At 35.8% G+C, this 16,143-nt stretch overlaps 3 protein-coding genes across 6 annotated transcripts; all 3 read left to right on the plus strand.

Moving 5' to 3' along the window:
* Window positions 1–341: 341 nt before the first annotated feature.
* Window positions 342–3,694, plus strand: LOC103863814 (putative receptor-like protein kinase At5g39000). Of its 3 annotated transcripts, none has more exons than XM_033289593.1 (2): window positions 342–809; window positions 928–3,694. In XM_033289593.1, exon 2 carries the CDS (start codon window positions 1,008–1,010, stop codon window positions 3,537–3,539), a length of 2,532 nt encoding a protein of 843 aa, XP_033145484.1. In that variant the 5' UTR covers window positions 342–809; window positions 928–1,007; the 3' UTR covers window positions 3,540–3,694. The 3 variants fall into 3 exon arrangements, with proteins under 3 accessions (XP_033145484.1, XP_009139816.1, XP_009139815.1); XM_009141568.2 differs by lacking the exon at window positions 342–809 and having other exon boundaries at window positions 816–1,332; window positions 1,423–3,694; XM_009141567.2 differs by lacking the exon at window positions 342–809 and having other exon boundaries at window positions 816–3,694.
* Window positions 3,695–3,928: 234 nt separating this feature from the next.
* Window positions 3,929–11,871, plus strand: LOC103863816 (putative receptor-like protein kinase At5g39000). Its single transcript, XM_009141570.3, has one exon. The coding sequence runs from the start codon at window positions 9,251–9,253 to the stop codon at window positions 11,747–11,749; it is 2,499 nt and encodes an 832-aa protein (XP_009139818.1). The 5' UTR covers window positions 3,929–9,250; the 3' UTR covers window positions 11,750–11,871.
* Window positions 11,872–12,352: 481 nt separating this feature from the next.
* LOC103863817 (ABC transporter B family member 27) lies at window positions 12,353–15,973 on the plus strand. 2 transcript variants are annotated; one of them, XM_009141571.3, is made up of 16 exons: window positions 12,353–12,606; window positions 12,840–12,911; window positions 12,987–13,022; window positions 13,091–13,165; window positions 13,250–13,374; window positions 13,455–13,726; window positions 13,818–13,936; window positions 14,015–14,125; window positions 14,213–14,357; window positions 14,446–14,578; window positions 14,659–14,734; window positions 14,810–14,875; window positions 14,954–15,061; window positions 15,141–15,248; window positions 15,319–15,516; window positions 15,601–15,973. In XM_009141571.3, the coding sequence occupies exons 1-16, from the start codon at window positions 12,535–12,537 to the stop codon at window positions 15,808–15,810; spliced, it is 1,926 nt and encodes a 641-aa protein (XP_009139819.1). In that variant the 5' UTR covers window positions 12,353–12,534; the 3' UTR covers window positions 15,811–15,973. The 2 variants fall into 2 exon arrangements, with proteins under 2 accessions (XP_009139819.1, XP_033145485.1); XM_033289594.1 differs by having other exon boundaries at window positions 14,659–14,875.
* The last annotated feature ends 170 nt before the right edge of the window (window positions 15,974–16,143 follow it).

A 16,143-nucleotide genomic window follows, 5' to 3' on the forward strand; every position in this document is an offset into this window, starting at 1 on the left:
TTTTCATAACAACAATTTTAAACCATGGATCACAAAATTTGAATGTGAGACTTATAACAGTTTTAATAATTTATAGTCGTTTTTAAAATTTCAAAATATAAAATGAACAGAAAAAATATAATTTTAATTATATAGTTAATGTGGTTGTTTAATTTATTTTAATAAATTAAAATTAAAAAATATAATAGAAGATACACTAATTTTTATCAAATATTTATTATTCAAAATCATTAATTGTTATATATATTTTATCCACATTAGGCAATTCTGTAACGTTTATATAAGTAAATAATAACGAGCATTAATAATGAATTTATGATGAGTTTAATAAAAAGATTATTATATAATTAGATGGATCAACTTATTTTTCTAATGATTCTAAAAATCATCCTAATGGTGACACGGTCTACAAAAATAAGTTGTAATGTTTTTTAATTAATATATAAAGGATTACCTCAGATTCTGTTAGTTTTTGTTTATTTTATTGTTAATTAGTCTAGTCAGTAGTGTACGTTGAGTCTGCATAATCAATTGATTCTGCATATGTTAGATTCTAAAATATCTCGATAAATCAAAATGTTTTAGACTGTATTTATTATCTAATTGGTAATATTGTTAGAGGGACATAGAATCGTAGAAACCGTGTTATTTTGCATAATTTTAAAGTGGAATGACACACGAACAAGTTGGACGTAAAACGACAAGGTGCTAAATTATTGACATGGAAGAAGTTTCGTCGGAAACTTCTCCTTTTGCTTGAACTGAAAAGTCAGTTAAGGGTTGACCCGTGGACTTACTCATCACCCATGGTTTTGCTTCAGTTTCTTATCTTCTTCTTTTTCATTCAAAATCATTCAACAACTCTCACTCTATCAATTCCGATGACTTTTCAAGTTTTCTTAATCTTCTCCATTCTCGTTTCTGCAGCCGTAGCAGGAGAAGGAGCAACGGCTGCGTACGTTCCCACTGATGTCTTTCTCTTTAACTGTGGGGAAACATCCGACCAGATGGACATAAGTGGCCGTAACTGGATGGCAGAGCAACCAAATTTTCTTCCGTCAAATGCAGCCAACGCGTCGTTTGTTTCACATGCGTCATTCCAAGGATCGGGAGTTTCTAAGGTTCCATACATGACTGCTCGAATTTTCCGACATGATTTCACCTACAGGTTTCCTGTCTCTCCAGGCTGGAAGTTCCTCCGGTTATACTTTTACCCGACCCGATACAGTTCCGACCTCGACGCTGCCGTAAACTCCTACTTCTCTGTCATTGTCAATGGTTTTACTCTCTTGAAGAACTTCAGTGCCGATTTAACGGCAAAGGCTTCTAATGGTGCGTTCATATTTAAAGAGTTCATAGTCCCTGTTTCGAGTGGACACACGATGCTAAATCTCACGTTCACACCGTCTTTAAACATGTTAGCTTTCGTGAACGGCGTCGAGATTGTCTCCATGCCCGATCGGTTTTACTCCAAGGGAGGATTCGACGACAAAATAGCACAGGTAGGTAATAGCATTGACTTCGAGATAAACAACAGCACAGCTTTCGAAACTGTTCACCGGCTAAACATCGGCGGACGACTGATTGACGGCATAAGTGACACGGGGATGTTCCGGCAGTGGCTTGCTGAAAAGTTTCAGCTCAATGAAAAGTCTGGAATCGTGCCAATCGTTCCGGGTGTAAAGATCAACTACACGGAGAATACTCCAGCCTATGTCGCGCCAGAAGACGTGTACACGACGTACCGTACAATGGGTAACGCCGAGCATCCTAGGCTGAACCAGAACTTCAATCTGACATGGCTCTTCCCAGTTGATGCCGGCTTTAACTACCTCGTCAGGCTTCATTTCTGTGAGACTCTATCGGATGTGAACGGACCGGGCCAACGTGTCTTCACCATATTCATTGGAAATAAGATTGCAAAGCGTGACATGGATGTCATTCAGCTGAGCGGTGGTTCTCGCATTCCAGTATTTCTAGACTTTAGTGTATTTGTTGGTTTTGAAAGTGGGCCGAGACCTGATCTACGACTTGACTTGCATCCTTACACCGTCAGTGAGCCAAAGTATTACGATGCTATTCTCAATGGCGTAGAGATCCTCAAGCTTAGTGTCTCTGACGGAAATCTTGCTGGACCTAATCCTAATCCTAATTCTACGTCAGGTCTTACTCCGAACTCTGTAAATCAAGATATACAAAAACCCAAAGCCAAGTCACACGTTTTGGTAATAACACTTGGAACTGTTGGGTTTGCAATTGTGTTAGCAATGTTTATTGTTGTTGTCATCGTCATGAAGAGGAGGAAGAAGAAAAAGAAGGTTAATGTAGATACCAAGAGCAAGCCTACGGACTCGTGGACTACTCTTCCGCTTGTCACCGGGTCCTCCCATACCAGATCGACCACATCTCTTCCGTCCGATCTCTGCCGTCGGTTCTCCATCCTCGAGATCAAATCCGCCACAAACAATTTCGAAAAAAAACTGATCGTGGGAGTAGGCGGGTTTGGTCCTGTCTACAAAGGAAGAATTGACGGTGGAGCCACACTTGTGGCAGTTAAACGGTTAGATATTTCATCCAACCAAGGCGTTAACGAGTTCGAAGCAGAGCTCAAGATGCTCTCAATGCTCCGTCATATACATCTCGTTTCCTTAGTCGGATATTGCGACGATGAGAACGAGATGGTTCTTGTCTACGAGTATATGCCACATGGCACACTAAGAGACCATCTCTACAAGAGAAACAAGGTTTTTGATCCCCCATTGTCGTGGAAACGGAGGCTAGAGATTTGCATCGGTGCAGCTCGTGGACTACAGTATCTCCATACAGGCGCCAAGGACATGATCATTCATAGAGACATCAAAACTACAAACATACTTCTTGATGAGAACTACGTAGCTAAGGTCTCCGACTTTGGTTTATCAAAAGTGGGTCTTACAAGCTCATCTCAAACCCACGTCTCGACCGTCGTTAAAGGATCGTTTGGTTACTTGGACCCTGAGTATTATCGCCGTCAAGTCTTAACGGAAAAATCTGACGTGTACTCCTTCGGAGTTGTTCTGTTCGAAGTTTTGTGTTGTAGACCGGTCAAGCTCGAAAACGTTCCACGAGAGGAAGCAGATTTGATCCGATGGGTGAAGTCGAATTACAAAAAAAGGACCGTTGATCAGATCGTTGACGCAGACCTAACGGCTGAGATTACTCCGCTATCGCTGGAGAAATTCTGTGAGATCGCTGTGCGATGTGTTCAAGATCGCGGTATCGAACGGCCATCGATGAACGACGTCGTTTGGGCGCTTGAGTTTGCTCTTCAGCTTCACGAGGCTGCTAAGAATAAGAATGGCGTGGACTCTCTTGATCTCCCGAGACGTGACGAGGTAGGTACGACGACGGACGGAGAAAATGACTTGTTTAGTAGGACTACGGGACGCATGTCAAAATCTGTGACGAGCAATGATGATTCTGCTCGTCTTGCTGGGGATGAGAGGAGCGGATCGAGTTGGGGAGTATTTTCGGAGATAAAAGACCCCAGAGCGCGGTAAATTGTTGAATATGTAATATGTATATAATTGTTGAATATAACACATAATATGTAAGTTTTTTGTGTACTATATTTTCTGTTATGAATAATATGTATTTATTCTAATGATGTTCAATGTATTTAACTAGTTACATAAACAAACATAACTAAAATAGTAAGAATAAATATTTTTTAAAAAAATGTTGCTACTAGACTACATGAACGTATAGAAACTCAGTAGTTTAGAAACTCATTAAGCACATTTCCTGAAGTACCTCTAGCCCTTAAATTTTGAAGTATTTTCTTTCCAATAAAAGTTCAGCGTGGTATCTCGGCTTCCAGTAGGATTGAAACGGGTCTTTTCTCGTTTCTCTTCCATCTTCTAACTCATTTTCATCCTTTAGACATCTTCAACAAAGATCTTCATTTGAGATAAATGATCTTCAAACTGAGGATTTGAAAATGGGTTACTGTTCTAGTAACTCTTCAATTATATTTTAAAATATTTTTGTATTTTACATTTTTGTCTTCAACTATAATAATAATAATAGTTAATTATTAGCATTATTTTTATAAAGAAATAATATATACAACTTAAAAGTATTGAACACAGTAAGTATAAATATATTTTTATTAAAACGAAAAATACTAAAACAAAATAAAGCATAACTTAAAGGTCCCTAACTTAAATCATGGAAACAATAAAAATATAAATAAATAATACAATCATTCCATCATTCCATCATTAATCAATGCATTTCGAAATGACAAAGGTCCTATTTGAAAATTCTGTATTAAAACTGTTGAAATCAAGTTTTATTGATTGCATTTCTAACGGCGTTCTTTCAAAATTGATTGCATTGTCATAACATCTTAACAATTTATGTTCTTACTGTGGTTTGTTCCTTCACCGTTTGAGATGCAAGAATTATAAATGAGAAGAAAATAAATAAGATAAAAAGAGGAAGAAGAGAAAGAAGAAAAGTAAAAGAAACTATTAGGATGATTCTATGATGTTCTTACATAAAGTTCAATCCATGATGCACACATCCAAGAAGAAATGTCATGTTTTTGGCAACTTTTTTGATCGTTCACTCAAAACATGTCCCATCTAAACTACACCATCTACTCTTCGCCCCTCCACTCTACACATGTCCACGGTATGCCAACCTACCCAATCATCCATGAAATTCCCGTCCAAAATAAATCTATCGAGAACTCACTAATTCATAACCCATTTTATCTGTTTTCAAACTTAACCAGTGAGTGTTGCATTTTGCAGGACCATCCATCCATCCAAGCCTCACCCATCCATGAGCGTGACATTGTCCAGACTTAACTCATACACATATCACCCATTAAAGTCTCACCCATTGACGTTACACCCATCCTTGCGAACGTCCACCAAATGTCATCCACAATTTTGTCAAATACAACCCTTGTATCCTCAAAACAAATACAACCCTTGTATCCTCAAAACAAATCTTTAACTTTTATAAGTTTGCAAAGGTGGTCATACAAATGTGTCAATACATTTCAAACATCCCTCACAAACTGTATTCTATGATATCATGTCTATGATTTATAATTTTTCAAAACTTGTTCGCAGAAACATGTCCACAATCCACGCAATATTGTAATGATATCAATATATTATTTTCTATGATATACAATTTATCAAGACATGTCTACTATATTATTGAATAATTTAACATCATTAACTATTACATATATAATTAAATTAATGTAAGCACACAAATTAAAACAATTAGTGTTATTTATTACAAACATTTTACGGTAATTTAATCTAAAAATCATTTTTTCTATTTTATATGATATATAATTAAATTTCAATGATTTTAATATAGATATAAAGTATAGTTTTCATAGGATATCTGTTAAATTATATTTTCTACTCATATGGTTTTATGATCATTTGTTTTTTTATAAAAAAAATTTAAATTATTGATAAAAAAATTTTATTATGAGACTTTTAATAGTTTTAATAATATATCATCGTTCGTAAAAGTTCAATGTTATTTTTTAAATTAAATATTAAGTTTTCAATACTTTTTTTTGAAAAAAAAAGCTTAAGTTTTCAATACTTGTTCGATGCAAATTTTGAAATTTAATTATATACTTTATATAGTATCTAGTTTAATTTAAATGATATTAAATATATATATATATTTTTTTTTTTAATCTGAACAAGTCTTATAACTACAAAATATAATTTTGATACTAAATATCTAAAATTTTAAAATCATTTAACTATTAAAAATATATCATAAGGATATAAACAAGATCCTATGTCAATGAATATTTACCAAATAAAAAAGTTAAACCATTGATCATAAAATTATACATGATGGTTAAATTGTATATTTACTATTATATGCATTGAAATCTCCACAAAATAAATTAAAATCAAACTAAAGTTTGTTAACTTTCTCATAAATATATTTACTGCCATACTGACATCAATGACATATGAATATACATAAAATTTTATGAATTAATTAAATTATACTTTTGAGAACTAAACACTATAGGTTAACATTAAATATATAGTAAAAAAATATAATCCACGCAAGTAGTAAGTTAATATCTATTAAATGCGACTTTTTACTCATATGGTTTTGTGATCATTTGTATTATGTTATAAAAAAATTAAACCATTGATCACAAAAAAAAATTCAATATGGAATTTTTAACAGATTTATTAATTTTACTGTCGCTTTTTAAAACTAAAAATATAAGATATACGAAAAAAATATAAAATTTATATTATATTGCTGATGTGATTTATTATTTTATTTTAATAATATAAAATTAAACAAAAAATGATAGAAGATACATAAATTGTTATCACATTTTATCACTCAAAATCATTCATTTTCATATATATTTTAATTACATTAGGGATATTTATTCAAACATCTCTATTTACCTTGTTAAATTTGGTATTAAATGATATTTTGTGTGGATTTGGCTGTTAATAGATAAAGCGTTTAAATTATTACTCTTCTAAATAAGTTTCCATCCACTTTGGAACCGAATTAGATTTGACTGTGTCATTCATTCTAATTCTGAATTTGCTTCGGACAAAACACACACGAGCAAGTTGGACATAAACGACACCGTACTAAATTGTTGACATGGTAGAATTTTCATGGAAGCTTTCTTCTTTTGCTTGGTTCTTAAAAGTCATTCAATGGTCGACCCGTAGTAGACTCACGCACGACAGAACCACGCATGGCTACGCTTCAATATACACTCACAATCTCTTATCTCATCTCCATCACCCTCAATCCTTCAACAATTCGCTAAAGATTTTATTTTTGACACGAAAAAGTTATTTCATTGTTCAAAACTTGAAGTAGTCCGTGTAACCAGACCCGAACATAACAACTTATAAAACCAAATCTCTATCTCTATGAAAAAAACTAGCCATTTTGCTGAAAGATCTACATCTAATTCAATTTGACGGCTAAGGCGCACGTGTCGTACTTTGCTCCGGAGATATTGGCGTGCTATGTGACCGGATCTTTGATGTTTATCCATAGATTCGGAGCTTGCTACCTTGGGCTGCGAGACATCCCTTTTGGACAGAAATAGTTGAGCTTCGCAGATGAGCTGTGTTGTATGTTTAGTCCATCGTGAATGGACCTTTTTGGGCCAAATTTATGTGATAAACTCGTCTCCAACAGACAGCAGGGTAATGCCTGTGCCGGTGGGATTGTCTCTGACCATCTTTGATCTTTCTTGGTGTTGCTTTTTAATTCCTTACAGACGGTGCAATTGTTAATTCTAAATTCGACACGTACGAGATGAAGGCACAAATTCGATGGTGAATTATTTGAAAGACGTTTATATTGATTAATCAAAGGTGATTGCAAGGAAAAAAAGACAATAAAATCGTTAAGAGATGATTAAATCGACAAGAACATTGTTGTATAAACTCTAGTTCTTGTGCCAATCATCACAAAAACTATAAAAGATCATTGGTCACACAATTTTCAATAAAATTAAAACTAATATACATGATAACGAAAGAACAACACATGTCATAATTTAAAATGATGAGAAAAATAATAGATCAAATAAAATAAGTTGAGAAGAGTATTTCCTTTGAGGGGCCACTGTTAATAGAGTGTCAACTCTATTAATTTTCTTGCAATTTGTAAATCTTACTTGCATTGTAAAGCATCCTTCTCTTTGGGTTTATTACACTGGTGTTATTCCAATTTAGATCCATTTATATTCTTTGGTTTAAAATCTAATATATTGATTCGATCATAAAAAAATAAGAATTAAAAAAATAATTTATAACGAATGAATATTGTCATACAAAAAAAAATATACCTCTTCCACTTGTATTGTTGTGTTTCTCTTTGATGTATTCCATGATTTTAGCGATATGTTTTGATTCCAAATATATGTATCAAAACGTAAATTCGAAACATTCTTCCTTGATTGAAAGAAGACTTCTTCTTTTGATCTCGAACTCCTCTTCCCCTTGTTGAATCCATGGTGGTTTTTAGTGCACGTTGTTTCCTTAACAAATATGTTAAGATTTGTTTCAAACACCAGAAAGTTATTATGTACGTAAGATAACCACCAAAAATACTTGATTCTGCATTCAACCCAACAATATTGGTTGTCTTCTCGTCGATCATGGCCAAAACAGCCACGCCGGATATTGTAACAGCAAATTGGAAAACAGAATTGAATCCGCCACAAGTAGAATTGAAAACCTTCTCAACTACAGAGAAGACGAAGGACACATAAGTATCGTGATACTCCATTGGCGCATTTATTCATGCCTGGACCAAAAGCAAATAAGAATTGCGAGAAGAAGACAACGTGTTCAAAACGGCACTAACCACTTTGTTATTGCCTAGTGGCTTTTTTTTTTTTGTAGTATCTCCGTTCCTTATAGATCCATTTCTTAGAAAAAAAATCTGTTTCAAAAAGATATATTTTTTACATTTTTAAGACATTAATTAATGAAAAATTGTATTTTCAAAAAATACAATTGTGTTTAATAAAATCTCATTGGTTAAAAATTATTGAGAATAGTTAATTAAGAAAAACAATATATTAAAAAATACAATTTTAAATGTTTTCTTAATAAGTATGAAAAATTATAACATAGATTTTTTTAGGAACGGATGGAGTATTTGCTTATCAAGATTTGTACCACTTGACTCTTGAGTTATTAATAAAACATAAAGTTAACAATATCCCAAAGTTTCTTAATGAGAATTTTTTTTTGTAATTCTCTCTCTCAACTTCTGTAGTTTTTCTTTCTGAAATGGATAAGATACCGTATGATTTTCTGCCGATGGAGAAGCTCTAGTCATCTCTATTCTCGTTTCCACTTCTAAGACTTACCTTAAATACAACTTTCCACACATAAAAATGTCTTTATCCCCTAATCCTCTATCGTCTTAGCTTATGATCCTTATTGTTCTAGCATCCCGACAAAACAAAATTCCATTCACCGGACAATGTAGAAATTTCACGGAAACTTTTCTTCTTTTGCTTGGTCTCAAAAGTCAGTCAACGGTGGACCCGTAGTAGACTCACTCACCACAGCACCACCCATGGTTCTGCATCAATTATACGCTCATCATCTCTTATTTTCGTTTTCGTCATTATACACTCTTCTTCTCCTATCTTCATCTCCCTCATTCTCAATCCTTAAAAAATTCTCATATATCAGTTCCAATGATCAGTCACGCTCTGTTAGTCATCTGTATTCTCGTTTCCGCTGCCGTCCTAGGACTAGGAGATGCAACAGCAGCATATAAGCCTACCGATCTCTTTCTCATCAACTGTGGCACTAGCTCTGACACCATAGACTCTCAAAGCCAAACATGGACGTCGGATCAGCAGCATCTTCTCACGTCAAAGTTAAAAAATCTTTCGTTCTCTTCAGATGCATCGTACCAAGAAGAGGTTCCTCAAGTGCCCTACACGACGGCTCGCATATTCCTATCCAACGTCAACTACAGTTTTCCAGTCTCTCCCGGCTGGAAATATCTCCGGTTGTACTTTTACCCGACCCGGTACGAATCTGGTTTTGACACCGCAAGTTCCTTCTTCTCCGTCACAGTTAACGGGTTCACTCTCTTGAAGAACTTCAGCGCCGACTTAACGGTAAAAGCTTCCAAGTCGAAATCCTTAGTCAAAGAGTTTATCGTTCCGGTTAACCAGACTCTGAATCTCACGTTCATGCCGTCTCCGAGTTCGTTAGCTTTTGTTAACGGCATCGAGATTGTCTCCATGCCTGATGGGTTTTACTCAAAGGGAGGCTTTGACAATATGATAACGAACGTTGGTAGTACCATTGACTTCAATATCAAAAACACGACTGCTTTCGAGACTGTTCATCGGATAAACGTTGGCGGGCAAATGGTGGATGAGGTCGGTGACACTGGAATGTTCCGGCGGTGGCTTCCGGATGATGATGTCATACTAAGTGAGAATTCAGGAATCATACCGGTTGTACCGGGTGTGAAGATAAACTACACAGAGAAGACTCCCCCTTATGTTGCGCCTGAAGATGTGTACAAGACGTATCGTACGATGGGGAACGTGGACAACCCTGAAATCAACCTGAATTTCAACATGACGTGGCTCTTTACAGTTGATGCTGGGTTTCTATACCTAGTTAGGCTTCATTTCTGTGAGACTCTAGCTGAAGTGAACGGACCTGGCCAGCGTATCTTCACCATCTTCCTCGGGAATCAGATTGCAAAGCAGGAAATGGATGTGATTGACATGAGCGGTGGTTCTCGGATTCCGATGTATCTAGATTTCAATGTATTGGTTGGTTTTGAAAATGGTCCAAGACCTGATCTACGACTTGGCTTGCATCCTTACGCGGATATTTTTCCAAAGTATTACGATGCTATTCTGAATGGTGTAGAGATTCTGAAGCTGAATAGTTCCGAGGGTAGTCTCGCTGGACCTAATCCAAATCCTCTAGTATCATCCGACCAAACACCAAATCATGTAAAGCCTTCGGCAAGAAAAGGTAATAATTCACATGTTTTGGTGATAACTCTGGCAGTGGTTGGTTCTTCAGTTGTCCTAGCGACGTTTGTTTCTGTCATTGCGTTGTTGCGTAAGAAGAAGAAAACGAAAGACGTTCCTTTACATACAACAAGCAAGCCTACGGACTCGTGTTCTCCTCTTACCACATATCTCTGCCGTCGATTCTCCATCTTCGAAATCAAATACGCCACAAATGATTTCGACGAGAAGCTAATCGTTGGAACAGGCGGGTTTGGTTCGGTGTACAAAGGACGAATAGACGGTGGAACCACACTAGTGGCGGTTAAACGGTTGGGAATTGCATCGAAACAAGGCGCTAAAGAGTTCAAAACAGAGCTCGAGATGCTCTCAAAGCTACGTCATGTACACCTCGTTTCTCTAATAGGATATTGCGACGACGAGAACGAGATGGTGCTTGTCTATGAGTATATGCCACGTGGTACTCTTAAAGACCATCTTTACAAAAGGAATAAGGCTAGTGATCCTCCTTTGTCGTGGGAACGGAGGTTAGAGATCTGCATCGGAGCGGCGCGTGGGCTACAATATCTCCACACAGGCGCCAAGCATGCGATCATACATCGAGACATCAAAACAACCAACATACTTCTTGATGAGAACTACGTAGCTAAAGTCTCTGACTTTGGGCTATCAAAAGTGGGTCCAACTAGTGAATCTCAATCCCACGTCTCAACGGTCGTTAAAGGAACGTTTGGTTACTTGGATCCTGAGTACTATCGCCGTCAAGTCTTGACGGTAAAATCGGATGTGTACTCTTTTGGACTTGTTATGTTCGAAGTTTTGTGTTGCAGACTGATCAATATCGAGATTGTTCCACAAGAACAATCAGATTTGATCAGATGGGTGAAGTCAAATTATATAGGAGGAACTCTTGATCAGATCATTGACCCAGATCTAGCTGTCGATATCACTATGATATCATTAGAGAAGTTCTGTGAAATTGCTGTGAGATGTGTTCAAGATCGTGGTACTGAAAGGCCACCAATGAACGATGTCGTTTGGGGACTTGAGTTTACACTTCAACTTCACGAGACAGCTAAGAAAAACAATGAGGGAGGGACGATGACAGACGCAGAAGCTTTGTTAAGTAAGACTGATGATAACTGTGTCTGTGATCCTGTTGTTGGTGAAGAACCGAAAGCACTGTAGATTAGTTCGTCCTACACAATCTCACTTATGCTGCATGTACCTACCTACGTATTTGCTGAATGAAAATCATTACTGTGTTTTTATCGAATGATTAAGGTGAATATGCGTAGATGATCATATTAGTAAGGTTATAACATTGATGACTTCAAATGAAAGATCTAGATGAGTTAAGAGATCATCTCTTTTTCTCTCATGTGGTTATTCTTTTTCTCTCTCTGTTTGTGTGATCTCAGCACCTTTACCATGGAGAAGACTTGGAGAGAACTATTTTATTTTATTTTATTTTCGTATAAATGTTTACATTTATTTTTGTCATAAAGTTGCCACAACCTATTTATTTTCGTATAAATGTTCCTAAATATAAGATTTTTTAGGTAAAACACACTTATTAAGAAAGTTATTTTTTATCTAAAAAATATCATTAAATCTTTAAATTAAAAACTATTCAACCAATTATAAAATAGAACTATTAAATTTGATTGGTTACACAGTTTTTGATAAAGTTAAAGGTACCTAGAAATATGAGAACATCCTACATATTGGAACATAAAAACTATTCTAAACATCCTCTATTTAGGAACAGAGGGAGTAGTTTATTTGATTTTATAAACTATTGTTTTTCTCAATAAAATTGTAAATAAATCATATCGTGGAGGAAAAGAAACAACAAGCACCAATTGGATTTTCCATGGCTACAAAAGAAAGATCCTATCCGAGACAACAACACATATAGATTCCTTAACTTCTTCTCTCAGAAATAAGAGAAAAAAGGTTTTAACTCTGAGATGGGCTACAAGAGACTGATGACTGGTGGGACGTCAAGCAGAGGCCATAGGGATCCTCTCTTACAGAACCAGGTTTCCCAGTTAAACCCTTATCTTCTTTCTCAGAACCATGTTTTTTTTGTCAAAGATTTGTCCTTTGCTCACCCAATAGCACTTTTCAAGTGTCAGTGTTACTTGAAATTACTATTCGAAGCGTCTGATTAGGTTTTTTAAAGCATAGGGTTCTAGTGATCATCTTGTCTCAAAGTTTGATTCTTCAATTTGATTTCCCAAATTTGATTTGCCCAATTTGATCGTTCTTTCAGGATAGAACGAAAGAAAATGGAGAAGAAACGATCGAGAATGGTACAACTGATCTCGAAAGCGGTGTGGCTGAGGTATGTGCTTGTGTTGTTTCTGATACAAACTTTTCATATACAAAGAAGTTATGAAGTTATCCTGTTTTTTTACAGGCAGCAAATGTCGGGTTTGGCAGAGTCTTTTCGTTGGTGAGTGATTCTTGATTTGCATTCTTAGATTAAAGATTCAGTCAATGCTCAAAATGTTATGGTTGCAGGCAAAGCCTGATGCAGGGAAGCTAGTGATTGGTACCATCGCTTTGTTAATAGCTTCAACAACTAATCTCCTCGTTGTATGTCTCTCATCTCTCCATCTTCTATCTTCCTATTTTTACATGATGTTGATTTCTGAAGTGTGCTTGTTGTTCTGGTTACAGCCAAAATTTGGTGGAATGATTATAGACATTGTATCCAGAGATGCCAAGACGCCTGAACAGCAATCTGAATCCATTCTTGCTGTTAGAAACGCTGTCATAATCATTCTGCTTATCGTTGTTGTCGGGTGATTACATCTTCCTTAGTCGTTATTCCTTAGAGTTATTTTTTTTTGGTCTAAAGTTAAATACTTATTGGTTTCTTTAGATCTTTATGCACGGCTTTGCGATCGTGGCTGTTTAACTCTGCCAGCGAAAGAGTTGTGGCTCGACTTAGAAAGGATCTGTTCAAACACCTAATGCATCAGGAGATTGCATTTTATGATGTGACGAAAACTGGAGAGCTCTTAAGTAGACTTTCTGAAGACACACAAATCATTAAGAACGCTGCTACTACAAATCTTTCTGAAGCTCTTCGTAATGTAACAACTGCCCTTATTGGAGTTGGTTTCATGTTTTCATCTTCTTGGAAACTAACATGTAAGAATCTTCTCCTTTTTTTTTCTGTGATTTATAGTAAACTTAATAAACTAGCATGTAAGAACCTGACCTCTTGTTTTATGTTTTATAGTGTTGGCATTAGTAGTGGTTCCATTAATCTCCATTGCTGTGAAGCAATTCGGACGATATCTCCGTGAACTTTCACACAAAACTCAAGCAGCTGCTGCTGTTGCTGCATCAATTGCTGAGGTTGTTCTTTTTACCCTGTTACTCATATAAAATTTATATGTTGGTATCTTAAACTGGCTTGGATTGGATCATGTTTAGGAATCTTTTGGCGCAATCCGAACAGTTAGATCTTTTGCGAAAGAAAGTTATATGGTCTCACAATACTCCAAGAAAGTTGATGAGACTCTGAAGCTAGGACTCAAACAAGCTGTGAGTATTTGTGGCATAAACCATTTCATGATATTAAACTTTTTGATGTTTCTTTGAGAGCATAAGTCTGTATTTTGGCTAATTTAGGTACTTGTCGGGTTGTTCTTTGGAGGACTAAACGCAGCTTTCACTTTATCTGTGATTACTGTTGTTAGTTATGGAGCATACTTAACAATAACTGGTTCTATGACTGTCGGAGCACTCACTTCCTTCATTCTTTATAGCCTCACAGGTTCATCTTGTTTCTTTGTTTATATAGATTTTTCAAGAAAAAATGATAGTGTTATAAACTAAGATAGTTTTTTTTTTATCTTTTGTAGTTGGTTCATCTGTATCTTCTTTATCAAGTTTGTACACAACTGCAATGAAAGCTGCAGGCGCTAGTAGACGGGTTTTTCAGATCTTGGACCGTGTTTCTAGCATGCCAAGTTCAGGGGATAAGTGTCCTGTCGGGTGAGACTTCCTCTCATATTCTTAAAAGCAATTTTTCTATATCATAGAAGATCTGCTTCATTTCTATATTGTTGTTGCAGTAATCCTGATGGAGATGTGGAAATAAATGACGTCTGGTTTGCTTATCCTTCTCGCCCTAGTCACATGATACTGAAGGTAACATATAACGTTTGGCATTATGAAAATTTGGTTTTTGAGCTATTGAACTCTATGTTAACTGAATTTGTGCAGGGGATAACGTTGAGGTTGACACCAGGTTCAAAAGTTGCACTTGTAGGACCAAGTGGTGGAGGCAAAGTAAGTTCTGATCATACAGTTTTCTTTTCGGTTTGGGGTTTGAGGAAAATGATTTTTAATATATTCCATATTTTGCAGACGACCATAGCCAATTTGATAGAGAGATTCTATGATCCTGTCAAGGGAAAGATTTTGCTTAATGGAGTTTCTTTGATGGAAATATCTCATCAGTACCTTCACAAACAGGTAAAAGTTTCTCTGTTTCTTTCATGTCTTTGAATATTTGGTAGAACTTGAATCTTGAATGTCTCCATATTTGTTACAGATCAGCATTGTCAGCCAAGAACCGATTCTTTTCAACTGTTCAGTGGAAGAGAACATCGCTTATGGATTTGACGGTGAAGCTACTCTTTCAGATATTGAAAATGCAGCGGTAATCACACCTCTCATACCTCTTTTGTTGTGTTCAGTAATGAAAAATTAAACCGAAACTTTTGTTGCAGAAAATGGCTAATGCACACGAGTTCATAGAAGCATTCCCAGATAAGTACAAAACGGTTGTTGGAGAACGTGGGGTACGTCTCTCAGGAGGACAGAAACAAAGGATTGCAATCGCGAGGGCGCTTCTTACAAACCCGAAAGTCTTGCTCCTTGATGAAGCAACAAGTGCACTCGATGCTGAAAGCGAATATCTTGTTCAGGTAAACAAAACAGAAGTTTGGAACCAAAACTCAAAAGACCAAGGTTCAAAAAGTTTTAACTCATGTCCTGAATCCACTTTGCAGGATGCTATGGACTCGTTGATGGCGGGAAGAACGGTTCTGGTAATAGCTCATAGGTTATCGACGGTTAAGACAGCAGACTGTGTGGCGGTTATATCAGATGGTCAAGTGGCTGAGAAAGGGACTCATGAGGAGCTTCTTAGCTTGAATGGAATCTACACTAATCTTGTCAAGAGGCAGCTTCAAAGTTCTTCATCTGTAACCAACCTGTGAGATAATAGTATACTTTTTAAAAATAACAAGACAAGTGACCGTAGATCATTCATTGTCTGTGAAACTAGAACCTTCTCTACGAACTTGGTTAATCTTAATGAATTAAATTAATATTAAAATGTTATTATTAGTATATTTTATTTAATATTTTTTTCCAAGCCAACCTTATTATCAAAAAGACAACATGTATCATATATATATATAGCATTTTAATATTTTAAACATGTAATTTAATAATAACAAATTTCATGTTATATAAATCAAAAATGAGTGTAATATAAAAAGGCAATATCTTTTAATATATATATATATCTCAATTTTTTTATATTTTAA

This window comes from Brassica rapa, chromosome A04, assembly GCF_000309985.2.
Source record: "Brassica rapa cultivar Chiifu-401-42 chromosome A04, CAAS_Brap_v3.01, whole genome shotgun sequence".
Taxonomy (NCBI): Eukaryota; Viridiplantae; Streptophyta; class Magnoliopsida; order Brassicales; family Brassicaceae; genus Brassica; species Brassica rapa.